This window comes from Asterias amurensis, chromosome 2, assembly GCF_032118995.1.
Source record: "Asterias amurensis chromosome 2, ASM3211899v1".
NCBI lineage: Eukaryota > Metazoa > Echinodermata > Asteroidea > Forcipulatida > Asteriidae > Asterias > Asterias amurensis.
This window is the reverse complement of record NC_092649.1, coordinates 9,706,650-9,723,808: the sequence shown is the minus strand read 5'-3', so window position 1 is coordinate 9,723,808 and position 17,159 is coordinate 9,706,650. Positions and strand designations below refer to the sequence as shown.

Here is a 17,159-nt window from a genome sequence, read left to right as displayed (position 1 = left end):
TAGGACAAGGACACAAGTGTGCTGGGCAAGGACACAAGTGTGCAGGACAAGGACACAAGTGTGCTGGGCAAGGACACAAGTGTGCTGGGCAAGGACACAAGTGTGCTGGGCAAGGACACAAGTGTGCTGGGCAAGGACACAAGTGTGCTGGGCAAGGACACAAGTGTGCTGGGCAAGGACACAAGTGTGCTGGGCAAGGACACAAGTGTGTAGGACAAGGACACAAGTGTGTAGGACAAGGATACAAGTGTGCTGGGCAAGGACACAAGTGTGTAGGACAAGGACACAAGTGTGTAGGACGGACACATGTGTCATTGGCAAGTAATCAAGTGTCTTGAGTAATGACACAAGTGTCTTGGGCAAGGATACAAGTGCCTTGGGCAAGGTCACAGGTGCATTGGGCAAGAACACAAGTGTCATGGGTAAGAACACAAGTGTCTAGGGCAAGGTCACAAGTGTCTTGGGCAAGGTCACAAGTGTCTAGGAGAAGGACACAAGTGTCTTAGGCAAGGTCACAAGTGCCTTGGGCAAGGTCACAAATGTCCAGGACAAGGACACAAGTGTCTTTGGTGGAGACCCAAGTGTCTTGAGCAAGGACCACAAGTGTTTAGGACAAGGACACAATAGCTTGGGCAAGGACACAAGTGTCTTGGGCAATGAATCAAGTGTCTTGAGCAATGACACAAGTGTCTTTGGTAGGGACCCAAGTGTCTTGAGCAAGGATACAATTGTCTAGGACAAGTGTCTTGGGCAAGGACACAAGTGTGTGTGTATTGGGCAAGGACACAAGTGTCTAGGATAAGGACACAAGTGTCTTGGACAATGAATCAAGTGTCTTGGGCAATTAATCAAGTGTCTTGAGCAAGGACACAAGTGTCTAGGACAAGGACACAAGTGTCTAGGACAAGGATACAAGTGTCTAGGACAAGGACACAAGTGTCTTGGGCAATGAATCAAGTGTCTTGAGCAATGACACAAGTGTCTTTGGTAGGGACCCAAGTGTCTTGAGCAAGGATACAATTGTCTAGGACAAGTGTCTTGGGCAAGGACACAAGTGTGTGTGTATTGGGCAAGGACACAAGTGTCTAGGATAAGGACACAAGTGTCTTGGACAATGAATCAAGTGTCTTGGGCAATTAATCAAGTGTCTTGAGCAAGGACACAAGTGTCTAGGACAAGGACACAAGTGTCTAGGACAAGGATACAAGTGTCTAGGACAAGGATACAAGTGCCTTGGACATTGACACAATGATTCTAGGCAGTATTGTTTTTTAAGGTTTTTTTATACATTCTGTTCTTTTGTCTGGCAAAAAGCTCAAAGGCTCAATGATGCTTTCCTTCCAAACAATAGAATCAAAGGGAGCACTTGCAACTTGCAGATGAAATGCACTCCCAATTGAATTTTCTTATAGATGAGCCCAAGTTAGACATATAAACGACTGAAATATGTTTAGGCACTTTCTTTCCGTCCCATCGCAAGCCTCTTCGACAAAGGATGTAGATGCAACTGTAAAAGCGTCAACGTGTTTAGGAGTGTAAAGCGTAGTCAATCGTTATATGGATCCCAGTAATGGGGCTACTTGGACGAGGGATTATATGCAAACTAAACCCAAAATGGATTGCTCTACTCTATATACCCACCTGTAAAAGTATGAATATAACAATCATATTCAAAGGAATCCTGAAGAAGTTCATGATGGTAGATCGAGCTGTTTAGGATGAATTAAAAATGAAAATGTTTCGGTTAAATTGTCATGTGTAATAAAGAAAATCTGAACATTCTCCTCTACTTAGGTTTTTTATTAAAATACCAACTGATTTAATCTCTAAGGAATAACACAATTAAATAGATTTTGCATAGGGGATAAAACTTTATTTAGTTTTACCCATATTTTCCAGAGCTCTGAACCCCCCTCCCCCCCCCCACCCAATTAATCCACAGGCATATTACTCAAGTGAGATTCACACTCACGACCCTTTGCCATTCTAAAGCAGATATCTTACCACTAGACCCCCGAAATTGCTTGTTAGCTAGAGGCAGTTCGAATCCTATAAAATAGACGTACAATATTATAAAAAAAATCTCCATGAACCAATTGTACCTCTAATCTCTAACATACTTTTAACATTAAACACTTGTAACTTGACATCCAATACAATTAATCTTCATCAGACCCCCAATAAGGGTAAATCGAATACAGTAAAAACATTGAAAACATTCAAAACAGTTCTATGGCTATATACAACTACAAGAAAAACCACTAAAAAGCGCTAAGTATCTACGACAAGAAAACACCTGGTGACTGGGCGATAAAATTTTTCAACCAACGTTTGAAAGTCAGATTGTGGTGTGTTACTGCACAAGGGATAAAGGAGGTTGGGTACCGGTTGGTCATAGCATATGGCACTCACATACGACCAGACATGGGGATCGGCTGGATTAGATTGACTGTTTTGGTTATTGTATGGATTAATGAGGGCAGTATCTCCACAATCAGACACTCAGTGAAGCTCCTCAAGATTCAAATGTGACCTCTGTATCCTCTGAAACACACTTTCCTTTTAAAGCCATTATACACTTTCGGTAAACAGTATTGTCCAAGTCCCACACTTCGTGTATCACAACTTATACATAAAACAACAAACCTGTGAAAATTTAGGCTCAATCGGTCATCGGAGTCGGGAGAAAATAACGGGAAAACCCACTCTCGTTTCCGCGCGTTTCGCCGTGTCATGACATGTGTTTTAAATAAATCTGTAATTCTCGCTAACGAGAATTTAAGTTGTTTTTCTGTTTTCTCAAAAAGTAAAGCATTTCATGGACTAATATTTCAAGAGAGGTCTTTCACAATTACCTTCTGTAAAACCTGTAAATTATTTGGTAATCTGTGAACTTTTTTCTTTTTTTCTGTACCAAAAGGGTCCAATGGCTTTAAGGTATTTTCCCTCTGTGGTACTCAGATGAACAAAAACACACATATGGTACATAGAGAAGACCAAAAGATATCTTCAATACATTTATATACCCCTTTTTCTCCCATTTTTCTAGATTAACTCTCCCTCTTCAGGCCTGTACTTCCCTCTCATGGTACCCAGAGGGGGCCAAAAGATACCCACGCAGCATTCAAAATGCCTTCCTATACCCTCTTTGCTCTATTCTACTAGGTTAGGCTCACCTTCTTCTGGCACGTACTTCCCTCTCATGGTACCCAGAGAGGGCCAAAAGATACCTACGCAGCATTCAAAATGCCTTCATATACCCTCTTTGCCCTATTCTACTAGGTTAGGCTCACCTTCTTCTGGGACGTACTTCCCTCTCATGGTACCAAGAGAAGGCCAAAAGATACCCACGCAGCATTCAAAATGCCTTCCTATACCCTCTTTGCCCTAGTCTACTAGGTTAGGCTCACCTTCTTCTGGCACGTACTTCCCTCTCATGGTACCCAGAGAGGGCCAAAAGATACCCACACAGCATTCAAAATGCCTTCCTAAACCCTCTTTGCCCTATTCTACTAGGTTAGGCTCACCTTCTGGAACATACTTCCCTCTCATGGTACCCAGAGAGGGCCAAAAGATACCCACACAGCATTCAAAATGCCTTCATATACCCTCTTTGCCCTATTCTACTAGGTTAGGCTCACCTTCTTCTGGAACGTACTTCCCTCTCATGGTACCCAGAGAGGGCCAAAAGATACCCACACAGCATTCAAAATGCCTTCCTATACCCTCTTTGCCCTATTCTACTAGGTTAGGCTCACCTTCTGGAACATACTTCCCTCTCATGGTACCCAGAGAGGGCCAAAAGATACCCACACAGCATTCAAAATGCCTTCATATACCCTCTTTGCCCTATTCTACTAGGTTAGGCTCACCTTCTTCTGGGACATACTTCCCTCTCATGGTACCCAGAGAAGGCCAAAAGATACCTACGCAGCATTCAAAATGCCTTCATATACCCTCTTTGCCCCATTCTACTAGGTAAGGCTCACCTTCTTCTGGCACGTACTTCCCTCTCATGGTACCCAGAGAAGGCCAAAAGATACCCACGCAGCATTCAAACACTAGAAAGCTTACAAACACCATGGGCTGACTCTGTAAAATTAAAACCAGATTACACATTTTAGATTTAAATAGTAATAATACTAGGAGATTTAAATATTTGATTTGTGTTTTGTTCTAGAGACTCGAAAACTAGCACAAGACAGGATAAAAATGAGAAAGGCTTATAAAATAATATTAGTATGACAGAGATTGGCTGTTTTACCAACTTGGTGCTTCTAAACCCATGTAGGAGTTTGTCGAGTTCCCTTTACGAGAAGATCATTAAAACCATTATACACTTTCGGAACAGAAAAAAAAATAAAAGTTCACAGATTTACAAATCACTTACAGGGTTTACAAAAGGTAATGGTGAAAGACTTCTCTTGAAATATTATTCCATGAAATGCTTTACTTTTTGAAAAAACATTAAAACACTATCAATTCTCGATATCGAGAACTACAGGAAATATTTCAAACACATATCATGACACCGCGAAACGTGCGGAAACATGGGTGGGTTTTCCCGTTATTTTCTCTCGACTCTATTTGAGCCTAAATTTTCACAGGTTTGTTATTTTATAAATAAGTTGCAATACACGAAGTGTGGGCCTTGGAAAATATTGCTTACCGAAAGTGTCCAATGGCTTTAAGACGGACAAGACCGACAGACAAACATGTATCTGGAAACAAAGAGGTTGTTCAGACACAGTACTAAAGTCGGTTTAACTCATGGTTCAACCCTATCTAGTTCAACTCTGTGTGTCTGAACGGTACTAGTATAAGACCGAATCGAGTTCAACCAACAAAAGATAGACCGTCCAGCGAGTTTTTTCTTTTCTTTTTTAGACCGCTTTGGGTTTATCATGTAACACTGTGTGTGTGGACTGAATAAAAAAGACCACATCAGGTTTAACTCATAACAGACGACCCATTGACCTCCGTAATCATTATGTAAACAAACAGTGGCCAATGAACAGGACAATAAACCGGATGTTAGAGTAACGGGGGTCGCGTTTACTTTGACCTCTTAAAACCAAAGATAAACCGTATCGGGTTTAACTCAGTGCAGTCTGAACGCAAGGGGGAAAACCTTTTTACAACCACTTTAAAAGTTAACGGTATCTGGTCTAACTTAGTACGGAACACGGAACTCACCCATGGCATGAAAATCGGCACACATAGAGCAAGCGCTGATATGAAGAGAACAGGTCTCATAAAGGACTCCACTGTAAAATGTTTACTTGCGATCTTAAAGATGGAGGATCCGATCATTATTGCAACCTACACAAGAGAAACAAGAAGAAACAGCAGAGTTAAAAAACAAATGTAGAGGAGAAAAAGGAATATAAATATGAATACAGCCATGAGTAAAAATCTCTTTTGAAGGAGTAGTTGCTCTGAAAAGAGCCGGTTTGGTCTTGACGCTTCCAACAGTATTTTTATTTTTTTATTTCTTCTCTACCCTGGGGAAATCTCTCAGTGAAACACTGTTTTTCAGAGGTGCCCAGCAACTACAAAACAAACATCAACATTTTAAAAATGTCTTTGCTAAGCAAAAAAAAATTAATTAGTTAGGAACGAGTGGCACCAATGTCATCTTTATGAAATTTTGGCTGGTTAACAACTAATCTATCTGTGCAAAGCACTACAGAACACAACAGAAGAAAAAAAAAAAAACAAGGAAAGGGGACATGAAATCAGAGATCCAGTTAAATCTAACTTGCTTAAAAAAATTTTATACTGAAAAAGAGGCACCCTCGACAAGTTTTGCTCCAAACTTATTGTTTCCTAGCCAAAAAGCCGTAGCAGTAAAGCAATTGTGGTTAAACTTAGTTGTCAAGTCACAAAGAGTTTAATAGTTGTGGTTAAATCCAGTTCCCAAGCTAAAAATGTCTTGACGGTTAAAGGTCCTATGAAGTGCAGAGATGCCAAGTAAAGTGACCAGAATTATTTTAGTTATGCTTGAGATTTTCCCGAACACCCCCCCCCTCCTCTCCTAAAAAAAAAAGAAGTGCATATTTGATTAGGACCATTTTCTTTTTAATCACCGGTCTTCCCCTGAGGTGTGATAAAATGGTTGTGGCGCTATTGCATGAGACTCGGCAGGTCTGGAAATGGTATATTCACATTACATTATGGGGCATAATATTTGGTGTTAAAAATAATAAAACTTGCTAGCCTATTTGTATGATTATAATTTTAAATTCATCCCTCAAAATTTTGTAATGTCCACTACCATAATGCCTGTTGGTGTGCTTTCAACACTAAGAGTGAGGTGCCAAATGACATTGCACGCGCAGTGACAATGCAAAATCTATACCATACAGTTGTAGATTTTATCCTTGGTCTGTTTCACTGTAGCTGTTCAAATGCATCCAGTGTTTTGGATCTGATAGAAATCTCTGCTGACTGACACGATTGCAATCAGCAATAATACACCTTAAAGGCTCTGGACACTATTGAACTACTATTGATAATTGTCAAAGACTAGTCTTCTAAGTTGGTGTATCCCAACACATGCATAAAATAACAAACCTTTTAAAATTTGAACTCAAATGGTCATCGAAATTGCGAGATAATAATGAAAGAAAAAACACCCTTGTACGCAAAGTATGTGCTTTCAGATGCTTGATTTCGAGACCTCAAAATCTAATTATGAGGTCGCGAAATCAAATTCAAATATTTTAGTGGAAAGTAACTTCTTTCTCAAAAACTTTCTTACTTCAGAGGGAGCCGTTTCTCAGAATATTTTATACTATCAACAGCTCTCCATTGCTTGTTACCAAGAACGTTTTTATGCTAATAATAATTTTGAGTAATTACAAACAGTGTCCACTGCCTTTAAAGGCATTTTCAAAATAACCCAAACCAAATATCAAGGAATTTGTCCAAAGATAGGGCATTTAGTTAGAGGTTGTATTGTGTATCACATCCATGTGTACAACACAAATTTGTCCCCTGTTTTAGGGGTGTGGATTTCGACCCTAACTTTAATTTGCAATAATATAATACTTTTTATAAAATTTGAACAAATTTTCATTGTAGGTTATCAAGTGCATTTTTAAAGGTTTAATCTAGAAAATTAGATCCAATTCATAGGACCTGGAACCAGTTGAGGTTAAACCAAGTTTTAAAGCCCAAACGTCTAGGAAGTATTAGCAGTTGCCGATAAACCCATTTCCAAGCCGAAATGTCTTGTTAATTAAGCAAAGATGGTAAAAAAAAAATTAAACAGCATTGATAGAGCTGACAAAATAGTGAAAGTTTCATGTAAAACAACAAACCTGTTACAATTTTGGCTTAAAGGCAGTGGACACTATTGGTAATTGTCAAAGAATAGTCTTCACAGTTTGTGTATCTCAACATATGCATAAAATAACAAACCTGTGAAAATTTGAGCTCAATCGGTCGTCGAAGTAGCGAGATAATAATGAAAGAAAAAACACCCTTGTCACACGAAGTTGTGGGCTTTCTGATGCTTGATTTCCAGACCTCAAATTCTAAACTTGAGGTCTCAAAATCAAATTTGTGGAAAATTACTTCTTTCTTGGAAACTATGTCACTTCAGAGAGAGCTGTTTCTCACAATGTTTTATGCTATCAACCTTCTCCCCATTACTCATAACCAAGTGAGGTTTTATGCTAATAATTATTTTGAGTAATTACCAATAGTGTCCACTGCCTTTAATCTGTGTATGAATAAGGAGAAATAAATTGTGAGAAACCATGCACAATCTACAGCATGTAAACTAGCGTCCTTAGTTTGGGTTGTAAGAAACAAAATAAGGTTTTGTGTATTTTTAGGCTTTGAGACACATTTTTCTTAAAGGCAGTGGACACTATTGGTAATTACTCAAAATAATCATTAGCATAAAACCTTACTTGGAAATAAGTAATGGGAGACGTTGATAGTAAAAAACATTGTGAGAAACGGCTCCCTCTGAATTGATGTAGTTTTCAAGAAACAAATTATTTTCCTCAAATTTGATTTCGAAACCTCAAGTTTAGAATTTGAGGTCTCGAAATCAAGCATAAGAAAGCACACAACTTCGTTTGACAAGGGTGTTTTTTCTTTCATTATTATCTCGCAACTTCGATGACCGATTAAGCTCAAATTTTCACAGGTTTGTTATTTCATGCATATGATGAGATACACCAAGTGAGAAGACTGGTCTTTGACAATTACCAATAGTGTCCACTGCCTTTAAATACCAATTCATTTCACAGTGAAATATTTCACACAAAAAATGGTTCTAGTATGAAGTTTAATTAGGGTTCAGACTCAAATTTATCCTTTACCGATCCTGTATAACACTTTTAGACCAAGAACTCAAGAAAAATGCCACATGGCTGTTGAGGTTAAGCGGATAACAAAAGGGAAAGTTTTACCTGATGGTGCAATGGTGTCACAACAGCTGGGCTATATATGGTCAACAAAAACTACCATAAATACCTTTCATTTTTCCTTTATTTGTTTGCAAATATTTGTGGATTGACCCAGGGCACATGCCAGATGGTTTGGAAATGACTCCATTAAAAAAGACCATCTGCTTGCAAAATACGCAATTTGTAATTTTCTAAATTTAAAAGAAGGCCAACAGATGAGGGCTGGTATCACCAAATTGTTCCTTATTAAAGGAAGAGGACCAAGGTTGTAGCTACCACGGTCGGAGCCGGTCGGCTATGACCGGCCCCCATAATAAGTTTTTTTATGACTTTTATATTTATGAAAAGAGATGTAAACAGTTAAATGGTGAGCTAACATTGTTGCAATGTCAAAAGTTGCACTAATAGTTGCTAGCTCATAAATGACAATTAAAACGTCCACAACGGCTGCTGAAACCCTTAATAATGCTCCAAACATGAGTAATTCACAAATACAAACTAAGGTGAAAATTTTAATAATGTTATCTTCGCAAGCCGATCAATCTGAAAAGTACAAATCAGTACTTGCAGTAAGTGGAATAATTATGTCAAACAGCAGTGCAAGATGAAATTTGAATTAACTCCAGTTTGTAGAACGGAGACCTAATTATAATTTTCGTTCATATTTTTCATCATGACATCATTAGATGTCAGGTCACACGAATTCAATGCTTATAGGTAATCAAAGATTATCTCCTGAACCATGTGTCATCGAGTCGTAATGTTTGCTCTTTCGAGTAGCTCTTTGGTCGGACACTTTCCCTGCATGTGCAAAAGTTGTTGTTTCAGTAAAAACAAATTCCTACGATATGGGCCAAGAGCTAAGCTATTTCTTTATCCCTTACGTTTTCTGACATCTTGTTCAAAGATAATTTCAACAAGCGTAATTACATCGACCGAATTCAAAACTTAGGGAGTCTCGAAACGGCCTGAATTGTGCACCACTGCATGCAATTTCTCACTTAAAACGCATGAAAACGGCTTTGATATGTACCCATCATTTCTCATACATACAGCTTTTGGAATCGGCTCGGAAATGCGCCCACTGTTTTCCATACTTAACAGCTTTTTGGAAGCGTCTGGGATAACCACGAATTTGATTTTGAGACCTCAGATTTAGAATTTGAGGTCTCGAAATCAAGCACCTGAAAGCACACAACTTTGTGTAACATGGGTGTGTACTTCTTTCATTATTATCTTGCAACTTCGACGACCGATTGAGCTCAAATTTTCAGAGGTTTGTTATTTTATGCATATGTTGAAATACACCACAGAGCAAGGAACAGAAGGAGTTACAACTAGCCGTACTTCAAAGGTTCCATGTGTGTTACCACGGTCACAAATGACCAGCGCTAATCGACAGAAACATCTGCGGGCACATTTCCAGGCAAGTGAAGTATAAAAGAACCATGAAAGAACTAGGTATGATATGTTTGTGGTTACGTCACAGAAAAATACACAGATTGCATTGCCTTCAAGCAGTCTTCTCAACCAATGGCATACGACAAGGATGATTTTGGCTAAGAATAACGAGATTTCAATGAATTTGGCAAACGAAAATGCAACAGGAATTACCACTTTGCAATATTCTTAAATAAACAAACACAAAATCAGTTGAATAATTACGTCTCTCTCAAGTTTCTTAACCAAAACTATCTCTAACTTCGCACATGATTGTGACCAGGGGTCGATTTCACAACGAGTTACGACTCATCTTACATGTATCTGAAGAAGTTTTTAATATCTCAAAAGGACTATTCCTAAGTAAGGACTAGTACTAGGTAGGACTAGTCCCAACTCTTCGACCCCTGCTTGTTATTATTTTTTTAACTTGATTCAATTTTACCACTAATCCCTTCCAAAACTTCTCACCATAAACCCAGCAAATATCCTGCCGTGTGGAATGGTCTCTTTTGGCTGATTAGGATCCGTCTGCTCTTGTGACCGGCTGAGGGCCGGCGTCCACTCCAGAACAAATGTGTACATCGCTCCTTCAAATAAAGACTGGATCAGGCCGAGACACAAGACTTTACGATCTGTAGAAATAATAATTATTATTTGTATTTATCAGGCATGAGAATGGGTGATGATAAAAAAACAGGAAAAAATTCAGTTGATTGGAAATGTCAATATTCCATCATTTTCGCGCGCAGCGTGAAGTCCCTTACGGCCTGGGTCCAGGGCCCGCTTAAGGGCCCTGGGAGCTCTGGGTATTTTAGAAGCTTTGTGGTGGTCTCTCATGCATTTCTGACACCTATTTTTCCAGGTAGAAGTGAGCTACTTTTGTGTGATTTTTCCTTTTTTTTTTTTTAATAATAGGTTTAAAAGAAAATCAGGAAAGTAAAGCTCAAACAATTCAAACATTTTTGGGTTCGCCTGCGATTTTGGAAAAAAACAAAAAAAAACAATAGTAATAATATTTTTATTTTTTTGATGATCTTATCCCTTATTTCTGCCCTTGAAAATGCTTTTTTTCTCATTAACAACCATTTTTATAGGTTCTTGATTTGAAATTTGGTTGTGTAAAAGAAATTCTTTTGCAATTAAATGTTTGTGATTTTAACGATCCGTCGGCGACGCACATTTTAAAATAAAAATAATAGGCCTACGTATTTGGCGAGAGCGATGTGTTTTTGAGAAAGAGGTTGTTATTCAGCATAGGGTATAACTGGAACGAGGTTGAGATTAGACCCCAACATAGAAATAGAACCAATGAAGAAAGCACATCGTCCGGACGTACAGTGTGTTCGCTGGTTCCCAATATATCTTTCGCTGGTTGTGAGGCAATAACAGGTACCAGTTTTCCATGGCCTACCGGCGATCTCAGATTCGTGCCGCGCCGCTCATTGGTTCGTGTACAAACCTGCACGGACGTACACAGTACACAGTACACATGGTGCAAACACGTGCATTGTTTTTTCAGTAGACTTTCAAAAGTCTCCACACGTGTTATCTTTGCTGCAGCAGCAAGCGCATTACACGTAAACATTATTGAACCGTACCACTATAAACGAAGCAAGGAATGAGGCAAGTTTATACATCTGTCTCTGCTGCTGCATGCATGCGCGATGCCAGGGGAAGACCACAAGCCGTAAACTGGGCCAGTTGCTGGACGGCAATTTATTGTTTAGTTAGGTGCCGTTTTTTCATGAACGCCGTACGTGTGGATCCGCGATAATAACAATTACAAAGGTAAACTGACATTGTCTGACTAGAGAAGAGGGATTAGAGAAATCCAAATGTATACCCCCAAAAACCTACCCCCCAAATTTTATAGCAAATTCACATCGAACTCGGAGACCACAATTTTGAAAGGAAAAAAAACGGAATTCCGGTTTAAACCGGAAGATTCTCATGCCTGATTTATTCGACCAATAACAATGTGTAGAAACAATACTTGCAAACAAAAGTTTAGCCACAGGAAAACAGTACCGGTACTAGAGCACTGGTACTGGATGAAAAGGACTGACAGAAGATTTGGATACAACAAGGAACATGTAAATAATAGATAATAATAGATGAAGCAGCCACAACCAGGAACACCGGGGCGAACGCCTTCTCTTTTCGATAAGTGCACTGGGTTCTTTTACATGCGTTACACAACACATGGGACCAACGGCTTTACATCCCACCTGAAGGACTAAGCAATGGTAAAGTGTCTTGCTTAAGGACTGTCACGGCTGGGGATTCAAACCCACACTCGGATGAGGGTAAACTGGGTAAGGACAGTAAATGGGGTGGGAGAGGGAACAGCAGGGCATTAGGAACAAAGACAACCAAGTTCAAGCTGGCTAGGTTTAACAAAAGTGAACTTAAAGACAGTGGACACTATTGGTAATTGTCAAAGACCAGTCCCCTGACTTGGTGTATCTCAACATATGTATAAAATAACAAACCTGTGAACTGTGAAAATTTGAGCTCAATTGGTCGTCAAAGTTGCAAGATAACAATGAAAGATAAAAACACCCTTGTCACACGAAGTTGTGTGCATTTAGATGGTTGATTTCGAGACCTCAAATTCTAAATCTGAGGTCTCGAAATCAAATTCTTGGAAAATTACTTCTTTCTCGAAAACTATGTCACTTCAGAGGGAGCCGTTTCTCACAATGTTTTATACTATCAACCTCTCCCCATTACTTGTCACCAAATAAGGTTTTATGCTAATAATTATTTTGAGTAATTACCAAAAGTGTCCACTGCCTTTAAACACCGTGACCCGAAAGTCTTTCAATCCAAATGAGAAGACTGATGATTGCATTGCTTGAGTTCAGTTACTAGACCGTTATTTCTTAATCAATGTACATCTGAATTTAATTCTAATAGTCTGACCCCTAAACTGGACATGGGCAACGTTACAATTTCGGTAGCAAAACAACAAGTATTAGTGCTAACCAGAAAAAGGTTAGAAACTTGTGAATAATAAATCAAATCAATAAATGAATGTTTTAATTAGACAATGAATGTTTCTTTTCGCTAAACAAATACTTTGAAGACCACTCTTGATTAATAAACCCCATTTATCCGGAGCAACTTATCTAAATATGCAAAATTAATTTCATGAAACCCATACAAATTACATTAATGACCCTGTAGTTCTGAGCATAAGAATGAATCAATAATGTATCAGCTGCTGTGAAATACACCTGTTGTTTTCCCTTCAGAAATATTGTTTGCCTTTCTTTCGTTTAAAGAACATTACAGAATTGATTTTTGCTAACTAATTAGTTGCTGGCAATGTAAGCACTTTGTCATCCAACATTTACATAAACTGTGTAAAAATGTGAGATTGATCGACCATCTGGGTCACGAGAAAATAGTGAAAAACCGGCTACACATTTTCCATGACTTTGATTCATAAACAAAATATGAATAAAACGCTCACTGAGTAAGAAAATCCAAACGAGAAATTAGTTTTACTTTTTTCTCATCAAATAAAACATTTCAGACAGAAATACTTTCGAAGGGTGTTTTCTACTATCGTCATCATGAGACCGTGTTAGTTTTATGTAAATCTGTGATCTTAGACGAGCTTTTTTGTAACCAATTCTGTAATGTTCCTTTAAAATAAAGGTTGACAAGAACGGCCACAAAAACAGGCCTTGAACATGATGTGACATCCCTGGTGGAACCAAGAAATGAAAAACCTGAAATGTCCACACTTTCTTTGCTACCATGCAGGCACGCCCTGCTGTGGTAGCATAACCTTTTCACAACATTTCTCGTTCCCAGGGATGTCATGATATACATCATGAGCCAAGCCAGTGTTTGTAAGCCTTCCCATTTCAGTTTTTTTATAACAAAATAAATTGGGGAAGAGACCGTTAAAACAGGTAAATTTTAGTGTGTGTATTATTTGCTAATACACTTTATAAGAACGATTTATTATTAGTACCAAACGTTGACATTGCGTTAACAATGGTAAAGGCGGTATGGCACAAATCATTTAACACAAATCCTTTAACCCTTTCACCATTTACTCTATCAGTGATAAATTGATGCATATGGACACATTAATGTTTACATGTAACTCAATTTGTTTTATATGGTGAATTTTCACAGGTTTGTTATTTTATGCATATGTTGAGATACACCAAGTGAGAAGTCTGGCCTTTGACAATTACCATTAGTGTCCAGTGTCTTTAACTTGATTCTAAAACTGAACTGATAATGAAGTTCATATTGAAACCATTTGGTCTGAAATGAAGTCATACATGTAACATGTGTCATATATCTGAAACCAACTAATTTGGAATATTCCAACCAAAATTAAGGACAATGCGTTTACATGCTGAAAATTGTGTTTTCTCCATTTTCTCCCAACTCATATTCCAGAAAACAATTTTTTTCTGAGAAATATCTCCCTCTGAATTGAACTCATATTCAAGAAAACTGTTTCTGAAAGTCTAACAAAAACACCCATCATCTAATTTTGGTTACTATAAAAAAAAAAAAAACGATATGTTTAAATGCTAAAATAAAAAAAATAAAAAAATGTACACTATTTTCTCCCGACTGACACAATGGACTGAGCCAAAATTTTCACAGGTTTGTTATTTCATGGTTGATCGCACAAATTATGAAGTCTGTCTGTGACTATTTCGTCAGCAATAACAGGCCTACATAACCACACATTGTTCTCGCATAACAGGCCTACACTGTGCATATTGCAATCTGTATGGATCTAATCACACACCAATCGATATTCCATGCAGATGCCACAACAACATGTTCTAGGGAACAATTGAGGTCAAACTACAAACAGCAGGGACCAAGACAACACAACACAACTAATTACATTGCAACAGCACCAATTTATTTCACACTGTATGCGGTACCTGCTACTTGCGTATCGGAAAATACCAAGGTCATTTTTGTTCTACCACTGTTTTTTTTTCAAGATAATGATTCTAAATTTTCCACCGTTCGAAACAATATTTTGCGGTTGATCTAACAAAAGAAAATTTAAAATTCAGTGCAATCGTTTCATGACAATCGCTTAAATTTAATTTTTAATAAAATAAATATGTTAACGAGAAAACTGTTACTGGAAAAAAACATTTGTTAAATAAAACAGAAAGAAAATATTGCAAATAACAACTGAAACCCAAGCAATCGGGTCCAAGTTTCATGGCTCTACTTCTGCCAAATTCTGTGCTCATGATGACCATCCTCCGCTTACTGCGACAGCACCAAATATCTGTGCCAGCAGTGTAAGCCAAAATTTCCTAACCCGTGAAAGCGCGGAATTCTCGGCTTCCGTAAGAGTCAATTTTTTTTTTTACAGTTTAATAGCAGAACCATAATAGGGCCAAGGTAGGGACTGAAAACCCCATCCCCGGCAGGATTCGAACCTGGGACCTAGATTCGAACCTGGGACCTAGATTCGAACCTGGGACCTAGATTCAAACCTGGGACCTAGATTCAAACCTGGGACCTAGATTAGACCCTGGGACCTGGATTCGAACCTGGGACTTAAATTATTCAAACCTGGTACACCTAGATTCAAACCGGATCCTAGAGGCAAGAGCCTTTTCAGTAATTGGGTGACCAAGCCTTTTCAGTAGTTGCCCCTATCCTTTGGAACAAATTACCAAGGCATATTCATAATGCTCGATCCCTAAATCAGTTTAAGACCTTGCTGAAACGCACCTTTTTAATTCATGAATAAAATTCTTCACAGGCTCAGTTACGAGTCTGTCAATTGAGGTGCACTCAATCTTATTCCTTGTATGTTTGATCTTATGCCTGATTCTTACTACTTTGTGTATGATTTATTGAAAAAAAGAACAAATTTATGATTTGTGTGTTCATTGTAAGATTTAGTTGGTATTTTTATTTTGTAGACAGACAATGGTGCGCTTAGAAATATTGGTAATTACTCAAAATAATTGTTAACATAAAAACTGTCTAAGTAACAAGCAGTGGAGAGCTCTTGATAGTATATAAAACATTGTGAGAAACAGCTCCCTTTAAAGTGAAATAGTTTTTGAAGTAATTTTTCACTCCAGAAGACAATCAGAGCACACTGATCGAAACGTCAAGTTGAACCATCGGTTCTTTTTAGAACCACCCCAACTCATTTAGAGATATTCATTACATGGTGTTACCGCAAACTCCTCTATATAACTTCTCACTAAAATATTTGAATTGAATAAGAGACCTCAGCTGAAGTCTCGAATTTAAGGCATCTGAAAGTACACAACTTGTGCAACAAGGGTTTTCTTCCATTTTCTTCTCTCAACTTCGATGACCAATTGAGCTCAAATTTTCAAAGGTTTGTTATTTTATGCATGTGTTGGGATACACCACTGGGTTTTGACAATTACCAAAAATGTCCAGTGCCTTTAAAACTTTTGGACACTTTCGGTAAACAGTATTGTCCAAAGGGCCACACTTCGTATAAGATTTGACTGAGCGCCTGACAGCAGCCACTCAAATCAGCTCTGTGTTTGTTTGCTAATTTCTTAGTATATTGCTCAATTTGTGTTCTTATTTTTATACAACTGGATTTGTTACTACACCTGGAATCTACAGGACTTTTTCTGTGTATCCTGGAGTCATCTGAATTGTGAAAATAGTGTTTTTCTGTTGGAATTTTTCACTGTCTCAGTTGAGAATTCTGGTGTATAAAGCTTACACACACTTAGGTGGCTGCATCCTGTGCAGTCATCCACCTAGTCCATGGACATTGTTCGCCCATCTGGGGACAATGGAGGTAAGTATCCTTTTCATTCTCTCTCTGCTTGCTAGACCATTGTACTGTACTGACTCATCTGTGGTCAGCTTTGTTCCATCAGCATCAATTGTGTCTGATGCTTACATTCTGCCAAAGACACATCTAGAGTTCATCCAGCGTCGTAAATATCTGAAATGCCCTATTTCTTACTATGACAACTCCCCAGCCACTTTTCATTTGGAAATTGTGATTTTTGGTGACATTGCTGTAAATCCCGGCCCTGAAGGTGTCAATAACTCAAACTCAGCAGAAGCTAGTCCAAACTCTGCAAATTCCTACTCACGAAACAAGCTTCTCAGTCTCCGTTATGCCCCATCCACACGTGCTACAACTCTTCTGCCTTCCTGTATATTATCATTACAGAACCTTGGCCTTTTTGTAAATCCCAGCACTGTTTACCGACCTACACATCGTGGTAAAAAAGCTGGTCGCCGTAGAACTGTTCATAAACCCCCCGT

General features: G+C 38.5%; 1 protein-coding gene across 2 annotated transcripts in view; it reads right to left on the bottom strand.

Annotated features, from left to right (window-relative positions):
• LOC139950832 (molybdate-anion transporter-like) overlaps positions 1-17,159 on the bottom strand; it is a 39,825-nt gene that overhangs the window by 5,352 nt on the left and 17,314 nt on the right. The window contains exons 7-11 of one of the 2 annotated variants that reach the window (XM_071949670.1): positions 10,338-10,501; positions 5,197-5,322; positions 4,044-4,092; positions 3,177-3,230; positions 1,642-1,709 (exon numbers count right to left, since the gene is read on the bottom strand). In XM_071949670.1, the coding sequence (XP_071805771.1) occupies positions 1,642-1,709; positions 3,177-3,230; positions 4,044-4,092; positions 5,197-5,322; positions 10,338-10,501 (461 nt within the window). Of the gene's footprint in view, positions 1-1,641; positions 1,710-3,176; positions 3,231-3,989; positions 4,093-5,196; positions 5,323-10,337; positions 10,502-17,159 lie in introns of both variants that reach the window. The other variant, XM_071949661.1, reaches the window with a different exon arrangement.